General features: G+C 45.6%; 1 protein-coding gene across 1 annotated transcript; it reads left to right on the top strand.

The window, feature by feature from the left end:
• The first annotated feature begins 1,059 nt into the window (after positions 1–1,059).
• Positions 1,060–10,677, top strand: LOC107105726 (retinitis pigmentosa 9 protein homolog). The gene is made up of 6 exons (XM_015405728.1): positions 1,060–1,246; positions 3,086–3,174; positions 3,414–3,543; positions 5,177–5,268; positions 6,679–6,740; positions 8,433–10,677. Exons 1-6 carry the CDS (start codon positions 1,060–1,062, stop codon positions 8,623–8,625), a joined length of 753 nt encoding a protein of 250 aa, XP_015261214.1. The 3' UTR covers positions 8,626–10,677.
• Positions 10,678–18,051: the final 7,374 nt, after the last annotated feature.

Consider the following 18,051-nt stretch of genomic DNA (forward strand, 5'->3'; position numbering starts at 1 on the left):
AGAGGCCGAGGAAGATTCCCTCCCCTCGCTGCCGCCGCCGCCGCCGTTCACGCCGCTGCTGCCCCGGGCAGCCATAACTATTTAAAGAGCCCCTTCCAAGACCTGGGGGAGTCAAAAGGACCTCTCGCGTATGATGGCCGAGGGGCAAAGGCGCCGGGGGTGGTGGCATTGGTGTCCTGGGGGCAAATTCCACCTCTCGCGCAAAGGCCCTCGGCCATCATACGCGAGAGGTGGAATTTGCCCCCAGGACTCCAATGCCACCACCCCCGGGGCTCAGAGAGGCCAGGAAAGATCCCCCCCGCCGCCGTTCGCGCTGCCGTTCGCGCTGCTGCTGCCCCGGGCAGCCATAACTATTAAAAAACCACCCCTCTGGTCCACATTGGCATCCTGATATTCTTGCTTTGCAACTTTGAGCCACTTTCTCAGCCTCATCCACCTCACAGGGTTGTTGTTGTTGTGAGCCTAGAACCACGTGCCCTTCCCTGAGCCCCTTGGAGGAGAGATGGGGAAGGGTCACCTCACACTATTAAAGAGATTCCCATTTTTTACAAAAGCACCGTCTGCTCCCCACCTCTTCTGACCCGCAATTCTACGCCAGTGCGCTCCCGTGGTGACGTGAGAGTGTAGGGTTGCCAGGCTCCAGGTGGGGCTTGGAGATCCCCCGGAACTGTAACTGATCTCCAGATGACAGAGATTCCTTCCCCTGGAGAAAAGGGCCGCTTTGGGCAGTGGACTCTGTGGCATTATGCCCATTCCTCCCCAAGCTCCGCCTTCTTCAAAGCTTGACCCCCAAATCTCCAAGAATATCCCAACCCGGAGTTCAAGTCCGCCCCCGTCTATTCCCTTCCCGCCTGCGCCGCAGCAGGAGGAGGAGGCGAAGGAGGGGGCGCTGCCGAGGCTCAGGCGGCCCCAGCCAGCCGGAGGAAGTGCCCGCCTCGCCTTCGCCTGGAAGTGAAACGAGGGGGCCGGGCCGGCCGGCGCCTCCCTCCCTGCCTCCGTCTGTGCTGTCGGTCTCGTCTCCGCTCCGGCTTTACCTCCCTCCCTCCCTCCGCCACCAGCATGTCGCACGAGTCGAGCAGACGCGGGGAGGAGAGGAGCGGCGGCGGCAGCCTGAAGCGGCACCGGAGCCACAGCGAGTCCTTGCCGGGCGGCAGCAGCGGCAGCTCGGGCGGGGGCAGCAAAGGGCTGGGCTCCTCGGGAGGAGGAGGAGGAGGGGTCTTTTGGAGCGATGGGGGCGGGGGGGCAGGTAGATGGCCGCTGGATTTCCCAGGACTGGTCCAGCCGTCAGGAAGTCCCCGAAGAAGGGTGGGCGGGCCCCCGTGGATGGCAGAGAGGACAAAACCTGCATGAAAGTTGCATGTGCTGATTTAGATTCATACATGCAGATTTGCGCATAAGGGATGGATTTGGAATGGGGGTTGGGGCAACACTGTAGTGGCGGCTGTGTCTCCCTTCCCAGGTACTGTGGAAGGGGAACTTGTCAAGACCTCTGCTGCCCCTTGCTATGACTCCTCCTCTTTCACTCACCCCCCTCAGCCTGACTAGCCCGAGGAGCCCCTCTTCCAGTTCCAGCTGTGCAGCCGTCGAGCTCTTTGCCCCAGCAGCATGGGGCTGCGGAGGCACTGAGTACTCATCCTGCCCACAGGTGTGGTGCAGTTTAGCTCCATCAGCCTCACCTGCCTCCCAGTTCCAGAGGGTACTGCTACCCGTGTTGGTCTGCAGGAGGAGAGCAGACTTCGGAGCCGGTAGCGCCTTCGAGAGCAACACGATTTTCAGGGTGTGAGCTTTCCAGAGTCAGTGTCCCGAGGAAGGGAGCTTTGATTCTCAAACGTTTATGCCCTGAAATCTGGTGGGCCTCGAAGGTGCTACTGGACTCGAATCCGGCTCTCTACCTCGCAGTGTTGCTGAGAGGTTAGAATGGAGGCGGGGAGAAAGATGTACATGGCCCCTGAACGCCTTGGAGGAAGAGAGAATAAAAATCCACAAAGTGAATAACATTCCCAAGGCAGATCCATAAATAACTTAGAAGCCATCACCAGTAACAAGCATGTATTGTACCGGCAGCTTCACAGATCATCAGGAAAAAGCCGAAGGCATTCTGAAATGGGTCATTTTCAGTGACCTGTAAAAGCAAGAGGGCTGGTGCTACTTGAACGTCTCATAGCAGGACATTCCTGAGAAACCCCTCTCTGTCCTTTATGTGGCCGTAAATGATAGTGTAATAGTCTGGGGATGCCTGTATTTATTTACTTACTTCTTTGTTGGATTCTGTGCTTCACTGGTACCTGAGTAGTCCAAAGTTACACAGCAAGCTTCCATGGCGGAGTGGGGATTCAAACCTGGGATCTCCCAGGTTTAGTCTGACACTAACCACTGCATCATGCTGGCCGGATGAGAACAATCCATAGAGATGAGAGGTGGCCATTCAGTGCACATTCAGATACCTGGCAGGCAGGTTTAGTGCCTTCATTACTGTCACTGACTTTGTTGACCAAAGATCTTCTGCTTCCGTTTTACTATCGTTTTCGTGTCCTCCAGAGAGCCAGTCTAGTTTGGGTCATCCAGGTTTAAATCTCTACTAACTCATGAAACTCTTTGGGAAACCTCATCATAGGGCTGTAGTGACAGCAACATGGAGGGAAGGAGAACCATACGCACAGCCCTGAGCTCCTGAAGAGAAGGACAAGCCTGCCAGTAAACCTGCGAGAGGCAGACTGGGCCAAGTTAATAGTGCAACGGGGGCCGTGGTGAAAAGTTGATAACAGTGTCTATTGTGCCAAGATGGTGGAGACAAATCAGGGGGAAGAAATCAGAAAAATTAGTAAAAATTGCAGCACTGTCTAGAAGAGAAAGATTCCACTTCTGAGCAGTGTTTCTATGACCTGAAACTGTTGCTATTCGTCTGAATTAGAATAACTCCTGCAGATCGGGATGTCTCGTAAAAGGGTATCACTGGCAGCTTGATAAAGGGGTCCTTTCCCTAACCTGCTTCCTGTCGGTCTCCTCATGCAGAGGAAGTGAAATATTGAAGAAATTTTTCCTCTCCCCTTACCTTTGTTTTGAATGAATATCCCCTTTTGCTTAGGTAGTAACAAAGTATTAATAGAGCAATATTTTCCTCTCTTCCCCCCCCCCCCCCCCCGATATGAGAAACTTCCTCCCGGAATGATTAAGGTAGGTTGGCATGCCATAATGCTTCTTTTTAATATTTCAGAAACATTTTAAAGGTGCTTCTTAACTTCACAAAGGTGATAGTCAAATTCACTCTGTGTGTCCAGTATATCCTGAGGTGACTTTACCATGCGGGGACCATTTGTCATAGATCTGAAGCTGAGGAAAAATAAGCCCACTTTGCTTTTGCACAGAGTTTGTTTTTATGAGTTTATTTTATGAGTTTATTCCTCTTGTTCCAGGAAAATGAGACAAAACCAGAAGACTGCATTCCTGATGTGCCTGGAAATGAAAATGCACGAGAATTCCTCGCACATGCGCCAACAAAAGGGCTCTGGATGCCTCTAGGGAAAGCGGTCAAAGTTATGCAGTGTAAGCCTTGGAAGTTTCTAGAATCGTTTACATCCTTTATACAGAGGGGGAAATCATGGGGCAGGGAAAAGAGCAGGTGTCATAAAATATGAGATAATGATTGACTTCACATTGATGATCAATTTTTCTTATTTAAACACCACCCTGTCCTGTGAATGTGGAGCATCTTCGGCGGGAGGGTGGGATAAAAATCAAATAAATAAATAAAGAAATAAATAATTTCGTCAGTCACATCTATCTCTCACCCCACTGGTACACAGTGAAAGCAATGAGTATGAAACAGCATAGGAAAATTAATTGGAGGCTGGATGCTGAATGTTCATGCTGAGTTCACCCTTTGCCTTCTCAGATTTCCAGCGGTAAACAGGAAAAAAACATCCTAGAGAGGCAGTGTGATGTAGTGGTTAACAGCAGTGGGTTGTAATCTGAAGAACCAAGTTTGATTCCCCACTCCTCCTCCCCATGAAGCCTGCTGGGTGACCTTGGTCCAGTCACAGTTCTCTCAGAACTCTCTCAGCCCCAGCTAACTCACGAGGTACCTGTTGCGGTGGGGAGAGGAAGGGAAGGTGATGGTAAGCTGCTTTGAGACTACTTAGGGTAGGGAAAAGCAGAGTATAAAAATGAACTCCTTTTATTCTAGAACTCCTTTATCCCATTTTAAATAGTGTGCCTGATTCTTTGTAGCCCGCTGGGGGAGCAGATCACCTAGTTCCAGGTGGTGGAGATTTTAGCTAGAGCCAGCGGACATGGTTGTTTTTCTCACCTGCCTTTGTCTCTTGCTCATGGGACAGTTGATTCTAAATCAAAATGGCTGCCGAGAGCATAGAGAAGCCCAGTCCCAGATGGTGTAGCAGCAGCCACTGAAGATGACAGGGCTTTCACATGCATTCCACCTGAAAAAAAGCTAGCAGCCATCTTTGGGGGGGGGGCAAGCATTTAAACCTTCCCTGCTTTACAGGCGGCATGCTTGGAGCGACAGCACTTGTGCCTCAGGCCTCCGTTACAATCTCTGTGTTCACATCAGTGCCCCGAGGCTTCTTTCTCTAACCTGTGCATCAGTCTGAATAATGAGGGCATTCGCAGTGATCTCTCTCCAGATGTTCTTCAGAATTGATCAAAGATCCAAGTATGTTCAGATGTAATGTGAAAATCTCTTTACTTAGGCAGCTGCTGAATGATTGGGATAAGCTGGGGCCTATTTTCTTTCCTTTTTTAGTTAGTATAGCCACCATCACTCCAGTTTAATAGTGATTTGGTACTCGTAGTAAGTGGTACTAGATGCTGAAGAGCATATAAGTGAAAGAACCCTTACATAGTTCTCTCTCCCCCATTTTACTCTCAAACCACCCTGGGAGGCATCGCAGGCTGAGAGAGAATGATCAGCTTGGGGTCATACAGCAGGTTTCCGTGGCAGACTGGGGATTCCAATTGGAGGTTTCCAGAACCTAGTCTTACACTCTAACCACTACACCACACTCCTCAGAAGCCAGAAATGGACCACTCCCTCTGTAACAAAAATCAAGAATAGAGCTGCCACTTTGTTAAAAAAGGAAAACAGTGTTTGGTAAAGTCCTTACCCTCCATTACATTGCACTATTCTGAAGCATCTTTAAAGCTTATCTTTTATGTTTAGGCTGGAGATGTAAAAGTTATGAACACAGAAGAGGTGATAAAGAATGTGCTTTCTTCATTAAAGACAATCAGAAGCTTGAACAATTCAGAGTAGTAAGTAAAATACTGCACATGTAGTGTGTGTGGGTGGGTGTATTTAATAATTCTGAATAAGCTGATTTAACAATAGCAAACTGGCCCATTTGCAGCCTAAAAAGTACAGACAGCTTTGGCAGTTTCGGCGTGCTGTTTCTTGGTGGTAGTTCCCAGTAGAGATGAGCAGATTTCCCCCAGTCCATTCCTAGAGGATCCCAACTTACTGTTCCATTTGCACATCTGCAGTTCCACCTACAGAACAGCGCTTTTGTTAATGGAGGAGGGGAGGGTGGTTTCTGTCAACTCCCCCTTCCTCTGCAGACCCATTTTTCCTGCAACACTGCTTTTGGGGGTCCACTGACCCACAGGAACAAAAGGGGGGGGATACAATGTGTTGGGGGAGGTCAGGAAGTTACATTCTTTCAGCATAACTCTGCTTGCGCTGCTTAGGCTCCAAGTCATATTGTTCCAAACGTTTTCTACATGTTGTTCTGCTCCTCTTTTTTTTTGGTTTGAGAAGGATAGTTTCTAAGTTTAATTCAGAAATGCCTCTTGTTGCAGCTTTCAGTTAAAGTTCATCTGTGTTTGCACCAGCATTCCTTATGCACTCAAGTACATGATGCATTGATAAAGCTCTGCAAAAAAGCAGTTGACGTGCTCTGCATCAAGATGCTGAATGCACTGTTTTACTTACTAATCCACTATTCCAGAGTACATGAAAACGAATCTTGACGATTAATCACACCAAGGTTCCTTTTCTTCCCCCCCCAGTGAGGTATTAATGCGTACATGTGCATCAGTAATATAGAAGAGGGAAAAAACGTTAATGAATGAAGAAGCTGTAAGCTGCAACAAACTTCATAGACATGATGCTCTGGACACAGTTTAATTTTTTTTAATGAGTGGGGGATTTGTCATGCGTACCCACTCCAGAAACAAGACCAGAACCGCTACTCCAAGGAGAAGTTTAGATAAAAATGTCAACTGTGCTCTGAGCAGTGTGATACAGAGTGTTGGACTGGATGGGCCTTTGGCCTGATCTTATGTTCTTATGTTCTTAAATGCATTCTCAATTCACCTTTACTATAGATGATAATGAAAGGGTTATTTAGAAGCCTGGTGTAGCAGAAAGAAGGGTAATAAATGATCATGATTATTTATGTAGAGAATTTTTATACCCCCTCTCCAGAGAAACTGCTCTGTATTTGGGGTTGGTTCATATTATATGACTTGGCAGTTCGGGGACAACTGAAACCCAGAAAATTTAGGAACACATTGCTAATTTGCATGATCATATATTAGAAATACCATAAATGTAAGATGGCTTTGTAATGCATACTAAACCTTTGATATCTGGTCGGATTGCATTTTTGGCTTTCGTCATGCAAAACTGTTAGAAATAAGTTCTAAAGCGTTTTCTTTTTCAAGGCGCACGAAGACCCCATGTATGATATAATAAGGGAAAACAAGCGTCACGAGAAAGAAATGCGGTAAGCCTGGCATTCTTTTAAAACATATCCAGGTATTGACTAATAATAAATGCTTAGCATTTATATGGCACATAAGGGGGGTCAGAGTGCTCTGAATCCATTGGGTCAGATCAAGTCTGCTTTTTCACTCCATCTTGCTCAGTTCCCCTCCCTACTACAGACATCGTCCTACATGGCTTTTGTACCAGCAGGTCCACTGATCCACAGCATAGCCTTTTTGGTTGACCAAGAGGACCCCTCCTTCCCTTTTCGCCAGTAGAAAAGTTGGATGGATCCAACCTGTTGTCTTTAAGACCCAGTATTATTAGGACCTGCAGTGGCTCAAGTGGTTAAGACGCTGAACTGCAGGCTGTGGAAGGTCGGTAGTTCAGCAGTTCGAGACCCGGGTGCCACATGATGGAGTGAGCTCCTGTCTCTGGCCCCAGCTCCTGCCAACCTAGCAGTTCAAAAGCAAGAAATTGCAAGTAGATAAATAGGTACCGCTTCAGTGGGAAGGTAACAGCGTTCCGTGCGCCTTGGCGTTTAGTCATGCCGGCCACATGACCACGGAAACGTCTTCGGACAGTCCTGGCTCTTCAGCTTTGAAACGGAGATGAGCACCGCAACCCTAGAGTCGGATTCGACTGGCTTTCGAGCAAGGGAACCTTTACCTTTACCTTTTAATATTAGGGAGCCAGTGATTAGAGCCTAGGTACAATCTCTGACTCGGCCATGAAAATAGCTAGCTGACCTTTGACCTGTCACTCTTTCAGCCAAAGATACTTTGTGTTATTTAAAAAAAATTATCTACTTGCTTACTTCTTTTATGCTGTGAGTTTAAGTTAGGCTGGGAGTGTGTTACTGGCCCAAAGTTGCCCAGTGAGCTTCCTTGGCAGTGTGGAGATTTGAACCTTGCGTCCCCCTCAGGTCCTTAGAGAATGGGTGGGGCAAAACCGTGATAGACCTCTGTAGTTTAGCAGCTGTAGTGATAGAGAACAGAGTTCAGATGTGCATTATGGCGTGAAGGTCACTCTCTCTGCTGACCTACCTTTTAGGGTTGTTGTAAAGATAGAGAGGAGGGAATAATTGGGCATCCTGCACTAAGCCCTTTGAAGGGAGGGTGGGATAAAAATATAATAATGCAGTATTGCCGATGTTGCGGATGAAGGGTTGGGTCTGAGAGAGAGAGTGGGGTGCCGAACACCACTTTCTGAGGTGAGAGATGAGATTTGAACTCAGCACTTTCTGGTTTAGAACTCGATACTTAAGAGACTGCCCTTCAGTAGGTTGCAACCAATGCTCCCTCTAAGCTGTGGAGTCTTTTGAGCAAAAAATCTACTTTGTGAGCTACTGGCATTAAAGTTGTAAGCGAGCAATTTGGCTACAGCATAAATTAGTCTGCTCTGGAGCCATCCTTTCTGAGCTAAGGCAAAAATGTGTGAGCCAGAGGCTAAAACACTGTGAGCTAGCTCACACCAACTCAGCTTAGAGGGAACACTGGTTGCAACTGTTGATACTTTCAAAATTCAGTGCCAGTTCTAGGGGGAAAACACACACGGACACACACCATTTACCATGTCATTAAACTGGTCACCATGTCGCCAGCGTAAGGATTATATTTAAGCAAAAATGAAATAGGTAGATTGTCCAACAAAACGGGGTGTGTGTGTGCGCGCGCATAATTTAATCTTCTGGATCCATTTATGTGTTTAGGATACAGCAGTTGAAGCAGCTGCTTGAAGACTCCACTTCGGACGAAGACAGCAGCAGTGAGAGCGCCAGTTCTTCGGGGGGGAAGGAAAGGCACAAGAAAAAGAAGAAAGAGAAAAAGAAGAAAGAGAAAAAGAAGAAGAAAAAGAGAAAGCACAAATCTTCCAAATCAGACAGAAGGTCAGAATCGGACTGAGGAAGCTTTGTAAAGTGTTGGGAGGCATCCAGTTCCTCCTGAAAGAGGTTTTGCGATCGTTTGGATACGATCTGCAGGCACTTTTACCTGCTCCGTGGTGATATTTTGCAAGTTGCCTTATCAACGGGCTCTCCTGCTATATCTGTGCATTGCATTTCTCTCCCACTTAGGATTTAAAACCCAGTGTGAGGGTTTGGTGCAGCAAGGGCTGCCATGAAAGAGAATTGCCTCCCATATTCCCTGTGAGTTTCCTTGTTAGGAGCTATTGGCCTGTAGACCCCTGTCTATTCTTTTAGCCTCCTAAGAGGCTGGAAGCAGTTTGGCGGCAGCAAGGTATGTTACTCCGGGACCCAGGATGGGAACTGCAGGGGAGGAATTGCCAGTAGGGAAACCTGCAAAAACACTGCTGCAGTGTCTGCACAAGGACCCTCCGGGTTGTAGCTTAGGAGACTATATATAAATACAGATGGACAATTGCTTTAGTGTCATGAAAGTGAAATCTCTGCTATGTGGCGGGCTAAGGAGGGTGACGTCTGGCAAGCCAAAGTTATGCTTTCCGAAGCTAAAGCCAGCAGTCGCCAGAAACAAGAGTAAGATTTTGTGTGGATTTCACACTGCAGAACCTTTGAATTAAAAAGGGTGCTTTTTCAGCATGAGAAACCGATCTTTATTTCACCTTGGAATTCATGGAGACGATTTATGACTACAGTTGTACTTGAACGGAAACAGGGTGATACACCCAGTTTAACTTAAAGCTGGCCTGCGCAACTGAGCCAAAGAGACTCTACTGTCTCTGCGTGGTAGGAGGCTCCATAAACTGCCTGTAGTGCCTGCTTCCTTGAAACTACAAAAACCGAGGGTGATTCTCAAGCACTCGGCCCAGGGGTAGACTGTCCACTAAATGTACCGGAAAAGTTCCTGGAGGGCCACTGCTGACCAGAAGAAAGAGCTCGGCCCCAACAGCAATGCCAGTGAAAAAGGAGCCACTGGGCTCAGAACCTTCAGCGGCAACCATGACTGGTATGGACTGACCGGTTGGTCCCTCACACACAGCCGCTGGGTGGTTTGTGTGTTATAAGGGCTGTGCAGTTTGGCTTGCTTCTGGATTGTACTAACTCTCCAGTTCACCCTTTGCTTTGGTCAGCCCCTTCTACACAGCTGGTTGGCTGCACTTGGCTTAAATTGTACAGGCATAACTCCAACCTGTCTGTGCCATTTGAGTTACTGGCAGATTGTGTCTTGTTCTGACAATTCCATATCTGAAAAGTCAATGTGTATGATGGGGAGTCATGTCCAGCCCTTTCAGTTATGTCATCTATGTGTTTACTGTGACAAAATGATGTAAATCAAGATCTGTGAACAGCACATACAACAATTGGTTGGATCCTGTGATGCTCTTCCATAAAACTGGATTATGCATCAGCATTCCCCTAAATCTTTGTCTGATGGAGAATGAAAGGGGGACAAAAGAAGTCTTTGAGCAAATAATGTTAATGCTTTGTTGCAGCTGAATTGTACAAAAGCATTTGGATTTGAAGAATCTTAACCAATGCAATAGAAATCTTAGTTGTGGTTTTTGTTGTGATTTCCCCCTGCAGACTGTGGATTTTAGTCCACTGTTTGCTGTTAAAATACTTCTGTTTGCTTATTGAATGGAACTCCCAGGCATTAAAAACCCTCTTGATTATATTTGGATATGGTCAACAGCAAATGGACTGGCTGCTGCAAAAGAGCCTTAAAAATAATCTATACAGTTTTGCAATATTTATTGCTTGGATATACTGGGAAAATCTGGCAAACTGCTATGTTAGGCCAGTTTTTGGTAATGATTCTATGCCATGGTTTTTTTGCGGTGGGATATGGGAAGAGTATAAGAGTACAAGAACTGTGTTCAGTGCTGCAGCTGATTTTCTCTAATAAAAGAGTATCTAATCCATCTACCAAAATGTTTAAAGTCTTATGGCAACATGAAGGCCAACAGATTTATGGTGGCATAAGCTTTCATCGCCTAGAGGCTATGTTTCATAGATGCATGAACTGTGTCTGCACATGACATACATATACATAAACACATACACACAGAGAAATAGGTAATGTAGTACAAGAACATAAGAGAAGCCATGTTAGATCAGGCCAGTGGCCCATCCAGTCCAACGCTCTGTGTCACACAGTGGCCAAAACCCAAGTCCCATCAGGAGGCCAGAACTCCGGAAGCCCTCCCAATGTTGTCCCCCCCCAGCACCAAGAATGCAGAGCATCACTGCCCCAGACATAGTGTTCCATCTCACCCAACCGTGAAACTGTTATCCTGGAACATGGCTGGATGGGGAAGTAAGAAAATGGATCACGATTTGTGTTCCTATTTAAGGCAATTTGAGATGATTTTCTTTCAGGAAACATGGACAGAGTCCACAATTTCCCTTGAAGGATTTTCAACATATTCCCTGCCTGGGTTTAAGAGCAATCCTCGGGGCCGTTTCCAAGCAGGTTTAACACTTTTGTTTTCTCTTTAGCCCAAACTTAAATTGTTGGAATTACCTGCTTGCAACCCCATTGCCCAGGAGCTGCGGTGGCTCAAGTGGTTAAGACGCTGAACTGCAGGCTGTGGAAGGTTGGTAGTTCAGCAGTTCGAGACCCGAGTGTGCGGCATGACGGAGTGAGCTCCCGTCTCTATTTCCAGCTCCTGCCAACCTAGCAGTTCGAAAGCAAGAAATCGCAAGTAGATAAATAGGTACCACTTCAGTGGGAAGGTAACAGCATTCCGTGTACCTTGGTGTTTAGTCATACCGGCCACATAACCATGGAAATGTCTTCAGACAGCGTTGGTTCTTCGGCTTTGAAACGGAGATGAGCACCGCAACCCTAGAGTCGGATTCGACTGGCTTTCAAGCAAAGGATCCTTTACCTTTACCTTTTAACTCCACTGCCCATGCTTTTCTATTTAGTCTTCAGGATTTTGCTTTTATTGCAGTCAACATCTATTTACCTCCTTCCCCAGACAAATTGTCCTTATGTGCCCTTTGGGACCGCTTGATTTCATATCTTGAACAACTAGAACTTCGCTTTCCCATAGTAGATATGATCCTTCTGGTGATTTTAATGCCAGAATTGGTAAAGATGACCAGGACCTTCTGGCCGCTCTGAACCTAGACCCAAACGACTCCCTCCCAAATTTCTTTAGTTTTGTTAGGTCCTCCAAAGACCCTCATATTACCAGGCGGGCATATTTCTTACTAAATTTTGCATCCAATTTGATAAATTTGTCCTAAATGGTTCCCATACTAGGGATATCCCTGGGGAATTTACTATTTTATTTATTTATTTATATTTATTTATTCAGGTATTGCATCAACTACAGGTTGTAGCGTTTTAGATTAGATTACTGAGAGTGACCATTTCCCTCTAGTCCTCTCAATTACCCCCCAGATACACCTTCAACCTGATCTTGCCCCTACAGTTAATGATTTATCCTCTGAGTCCCTCCCTAGATCTATTTGGTCACATAACCATACTGAGAGAGTCCAGCTATTAGTCACTGAGCAAGCGATTATTGACCTGCACTCCTCCCTTATGACTTCTTCAAACCCCACTAAAGCTGTAATTTCATATGATAATTTAGTCTCCACCTTTATTTCCCTACTTAACCCTGTTCCCATTTTGCCCTCCAGACACAAACCCAAGTATAATGCATGGTGCAACAGAGAATGTTTATGTTTGATTTGTGTTTGAAGTCCACTCTCCCTTCCATTTATCACCATTATTGGAGCCAAAAAAAGTCTTCCTTACCGAAGGTATACTTCACTGTTAAACAACAGCTGTCAGACTGAGTCAAAGCCAAGAAACAAAGATCCTAGTTTTTTCCAAATCCTGGAAACAGTTCCCATGGACAATCCAGGGAAATCCCATTGAGCAGATCAAATCATTTAAATACTTGGGGATCAACTTCTTCTACAATGGGAACTGGGTTACTCACCACAAATGTGCTACTACTCTAGCAAGAAACGGTGCTGAGGCCATTGCCCGCTTTTTCTATATGAGAGGCAATAGATGGCCCCGGTCACACGGGAGGCTTTGATCCACAAGAAGGACGGATCGTGGGCATGATCACACCGCAACATCTGGGAAGCGGCGTGCACCCGTCCCCGATCCGTCTCTTCCGGCCGAAGATGCGGATTTAAAAAACCCCTACAAAACACTAGTACTTACCAGAAAATCCGCAGCAGGGGTGGCCGTATGATCGCCGGTGTGCCCGTCTCTCCCACATGCTGAACTGTGCATGCACATGCATGCGCAGTGGGCTCGCCTCGTTCTGCTGTCCGTGGCTTCCCCCTGGCATCTGATCATGCTGGGGAGGAACTGTGCGGCGGCTGGGGGGATTTCTCTTTTGATGCAGCTCACAAAAGCCGCACTTTAGCCGCGCCTTTTCCCCCAATGTGACCAGGGCTGATATGTCTCAATGGCCTTAAAAGCCTTCAATGAAAAATCTAGTTCACAATTTCTATATGGCGCTCCCATTTGGATAAATGCAATTAACCAACAGAGGGTTTACAATCCATTTTATTGCAGAAAATCCTTGGACTCCCTAATTGTGTCCCATACGCTGCGATCTGTCTTGAAACCGGCCAGATGCTGCTGGAAACTCAGGCCTGGCTTCTGACCATCAAATTCTGGCTGCGCCTTCTGTTTAATCCTGACCCGAATTCCTTTACCTTTTTAATGCTGACAGATCATTATGAACCTAATTGGCTGAAATCAGTCCCCCCAAAAATTAGGTCCTTAGGAATACATCTAGATCCGCTTTACTTGTCATCTGCCTCCACAATATTTTATACAATTAAACGCAGGCTTCTAGATATCCAATTTCAGCGCCTGACTGAGGCAGCCAGGAAAACCTGTTCCCCAGTTCATCTGGGATTATCCCAGACACTGGGCCAGACAGCTACTTATGTTTGTTCTCTAACTGATCACCATCAAAGAAGGGCATTTATGTTAGCCAGATCTAACGTATTGCCATCGGCCATCTTCTCTGGAAGATGCCAAAAAATCCCCTATGAACTTAGGAAATGCCCCTGCAGTCAGGGTGCTATCGAATCCATTTCCCATGTTCTTTTAAATTGTCCATTTTATACTAAGATTCGAGGAAAATTTCTGGACACCCTTCTTTTTACATGGCGTGGTCTTCCTGAGAGTATCAAGGTCCAGTTGCTACTCTCTAGGCAAAACGCTTCTATGTTGCTTGTTTTCTTCAATCTGTAATTCGAACCAGGGAAACTATTAATTGATCAGTTCTTTTTTGTTGGCTGTTTGACAGCCATACCTTTGATGTATTCCTGAATTTTAATGTTATCTTATCTCTGACATACCAATAAAGGTGGTCTGTCTGCTGCTAGTGTTCTATCTATACATTGTGGCTAATAGCCACTCATCCTCCTCTGCTCCATACGTTTATCCAATCCCCTCTTAAAGCTCTCTGTGCCTGTAGTTGCCACCACTTCCTGTGGCAGTGAATTCCATGTGTTAATTACTCTTTGGGTAAAAAAGTCACCCATCTCAAGGGGAATCTGACACATCTCTGGCATTTCTATGCAACATGCAGTACATACAAGATAAGATAGTGAGCATTCCCCCCCCCAAAAAAAAAACAGCCAAAGACACCATTTTGCTTGAGTTGCTAAACTGATTTATGATCTGTAGTGTGCAAAGAACACAATACTTCAATTGAGTGCTAAAAGCTGTTCTTTAAGCTATTCAGGAGCTAAAACATCACCTCCAGTTCAAGACAAATTGTTTACCTAGTATTTAAGGAGTCAAAAGTCATTTTTGTATATATGGGATGTATATTTTTCCTGCACTGGCTAATTTGTGGAGGGTATTTAGGATACTCTTAAATGACTGAGGCCAACAGCAGGCAAAAGGCTACAAAAGGTGACCTATTTCCAGCGTAATTTGCAAAGCTGGGATTTGCATCTCTGCTCCAGTAAGTTTCAGGTCCTTACTATGCTTGTTTGCACATAAGGAAGCACAACTACTTATTTCCTTTGACAGTAACCACTGGACTGTCAACCCACCTATGTAAAGGTACTTGTCATCCCATGTCCAGGCTAACACACTATAAGTTCAGATAACATTCAATCATAGGAGGCAGCTTTCGCCAGGTAATACTACTGTACTTGTGGCATTGATAATCACACATGCTGAGTGAGACTTTGAATACCCAGCTGCCTAACTTGACAGAACCCTTGTGAAGTTGTGACACAGTGGCTAGGAAGGGAAGAGCCTCTTCACTTAGCCTTTTCTTCACTTAATAGCGACTGGCACTATCCTTAATGGGCAGCCTTCCTACACAATGTAATCTGTAGGGGAGAAGATAACTACACCCTTTTTATAGGCTCACAGTTAAAATTTAGGTAGCAAGGCGAATTGTTAAATTTGCTAATTTGGCTGGGCAAAATCACAGAGATGGACGGAGCTATTATGGATGCCATTAGACGTTGGGTGCATGGCTTGATTAAACCAAGTTTTGTCTGAACACAACCTACAAGTAGACAGTAAATACTAAACTGGGACTCTTAAACTATGGTTTGTATCGGTGTTGGTAATTTCTGTTTATCATGAGGTCTGACTATAGATAACCCCCCCCCCCGCAAATTTGCTCAGTAACTCTGTTCTTGTTAGCCTATTGCACACAGGAAAAAGCACAGACCATGCAATCTTGCTGCTCCAGCAGCATATACCTCTCAGCAGAGCTTTCTAAGATATCCCCCCCCCCCGAGGACACACCCTGAGCAGGAACATGCTTGAGTTTTCAGCCTTTCCCAAAGGAAAATTAAAGCAGCAATGAAATTGTGACAGTATGGATCGGTGGAGAAGACCGATCCTTTGAGAAATTCAGGAACCCAGTGAAACACACTCAGGTGGAGAGGGAGACCAATCATTTGCAAAGAGGTACCTTGCCTTGCTGTGCCCATTTATTGCAGCAAACCAACAACAAGCAAGCTGTAACATGTGGTGAGGCTTTGCCATCAGCCCAACAGTACATCATGGAACCTTGAGAGAACATCCAGAGAGATAGGAAATGAGGCAAGTAGCACTACTGGGGGTTTACAAAGAACGGTCTGTTATGTCACCCAACCGGGGGGGGGGGGGTCATGCAAACTGGTTTAAACAAATATGTCTGAATGTAGTCATTCATCACACCGCTTTTAAGATTGTCATTTTGTTCAATACACAGGTCGGTAACATGTACATGAGGTTTCAATAAGTGATACAAGACACTACATTTGTGCAGTTTTAAATTTTAATAGTATTTTTAAAGAACACAATAAACACCTTCAATTTAATGCCCAACTTTAATACATTTCGTTTTTCAACATGGACTCAGGAACCTTGCCTTCGGAGTGCAACTTAAATCTTGCCGAGTTGCTTACAAAAAGGTAATTGTAACGCATCAGGAGGATAATGGGGAAAGTAGCATTTTCACAGTTCTGATCTTCCTTTATAGAGAGATCTTCTCACTCCATGTACTGCACAAAGAAATTAAGGAATGTTAGTATTTTGTTTCTTTTTAAATATGCACTTGCTACTTCCGCAATGGCTTGTATGTGTTTAGCTTGAGACACACTGATTCAAGATTCACCTGAAATCCTTATATATGGGTGATGCCTCAAGATAGATCCCATTCACGGCTGCAGAGAATGAAGCACCCAATGGTATTTTGGTGAGAACCCACACTAAATGGTACAGGTTTTTTTGCAGCTTTACTCTGCCTACTATTAAGAAGAGTCTAAACAGGATAAAATGGCCCATTCAGGTGCATGTAGCGTCCTCTTTAAGGTTTGTGCCATTTCAGAATTCTTCTCTGGCCAAGCTTAAGTCTTGTCCCGTAATACCTTGCTGGGGAAAGCTAAAACATTAAGGAGATGATGCCAAAGCTGCCTACATCTAATGTACCAGCTTTCCTTTTTCTTCCAATGTATTTGGGAAAGCTTTTGAATATATAAAACATACCAAGCGCAAAGAATTACAGTGAGCCTGTCATGACCAAACACTACCGTTGAATTGTGATATTATATGCTACGTCACAGATTAACTCTGCAGACATTTGCAACTCAGCAGGGAATTGCTTGCCCGTTTCCGTTTGTAGGTGAGTTCTTAGGAAGAGATGGGTTCCAGACACTTCTGCATAAGCATGTGGGGAGATACTGCAAGGGATCATGGACGCATATGGCTCCACACGCACCCCAAACATTACAGCCCTGCAAGGACTACATGTCCACTGCCTTTCCCAAGCATTACAACTGGACTCAGGCCTTTGTTTCAGTGCATAGTCCACTTTGCCAGGAATACTCAAAGGAAGCCCTCGCTCCCACTGCCAGAAGGTAGTCCTTTTACTCAGAGGAAAAAATGAGGCATGATATAAACAGATTTCACTGCAAACATGCTTGCAGACAGACTTGGCCTACAAAGGACAGATGAACGGGCTGAGCTGCTGAAGTACAGCCTTGCTCCCCTGGAAGCTACTAGCAAGGAATGTGCAACAGATTCTAAGTTCTGCTGTACATTCCTTGCTAGTAACTGCTTGTCTGTCGACCTATCCTATAAGACATACAGTTCATTGGTTCCCAGCATCCTGGTGGTAAAGCACAGGTGTTGAACTCATTTGTTATGATGTCACTTTTGCCAGGCCAGGCCATGTGTGCCATAAAATGTAATGTCAGGTGTCAGAGATGTAAACTTTATAAAGCACACAGGCAAACCCAATCAAGGATATTTTTACTCAAAACACAAAGATGCTTAAAACATCAACACTCTTACGGACACCCTTTGCTCTGAATTATTGCATCAAATAATCAGTCAGCATCTGTGCTGTAGTAGCAGTCTTAAATATACTGTTTAAGTGTGTATCTGGAAGCTGAGAACATAACTTTTGATTTATTGACATTACAGGAAAGAGCTGTTCACAAACATACGTTGTCTCCAACAGACAGAATTTTAGAAGCAAAATCCTTAAGTTTCAGGTACGCAAAAACTGCTAAAATTTCCTAATGCCAACTTCAGAAAGCAGCAATCACACTGTCCCCCCACCTATCTGCGATTTGTGGCATCCTTTCACCGGTAGGTGGCAAGCAGTGTGAATGTCCCATTTCATCAATTGTACCAACTCGCTATGTATAATCCACCTTGAGAAACTTTCCCTGTCCATCCCCCTATCCTTCCGTGCACAAGTAGTCCCAGAGGTTCTCTTCCCTCTCTGAAAATACACTTCCCCACTACACTAGATCAGCAACTTTTTCTCTGTGCAACCCAGGAAGCGTTCATGTGTGCAAAGCAGGGTTTCTTCCCCACTTAGAGAGGTCCACCCCAAAACATACACATATAAGTTCTCCAAGGAACTGGAGCCACCGCCTTCAGCACTTGCCCAATACA

This window comes from Gekko japonicus, unplaced genomic scaffold (assembly GCF_001447785.1).
Source record: "Gekko japonicus isolate JY-2015 unplaced genomic scaffold, Gekko_japonicus_V1.1 scaffold58, whole genome shotgun sequence".
Lineage (NCBI taxonomy): Eukaryota > Metazoa > Chordata > Lepidosauria > Squamata > Gekkonidae > Gekko > Gekko japonicus.

Coding starts and splice junctions, on each gene's coding strand:
- LOC107105726 (XM_015405728.1), top strand. CDS start 1,060: ATGTCGCACGAGTCGAGCAGACGCGGGGAGGAGAGGAGCGGCGGCGGC. Junction 1,247..3,085: donor CGATGGGGGCGGGGGGGCAG/GTAGATGGCCGC, acceptor CCTTTTGCTTAG/GTAGTAACAAAGTATTAATA. Junction 6,741..8,432: donor CGTCACGAGAAAGAAATGCG/GTAAGCCTGGCA, acceptor TTATGTGTTTAG/GATACAGCAGTTGAAGCAGC.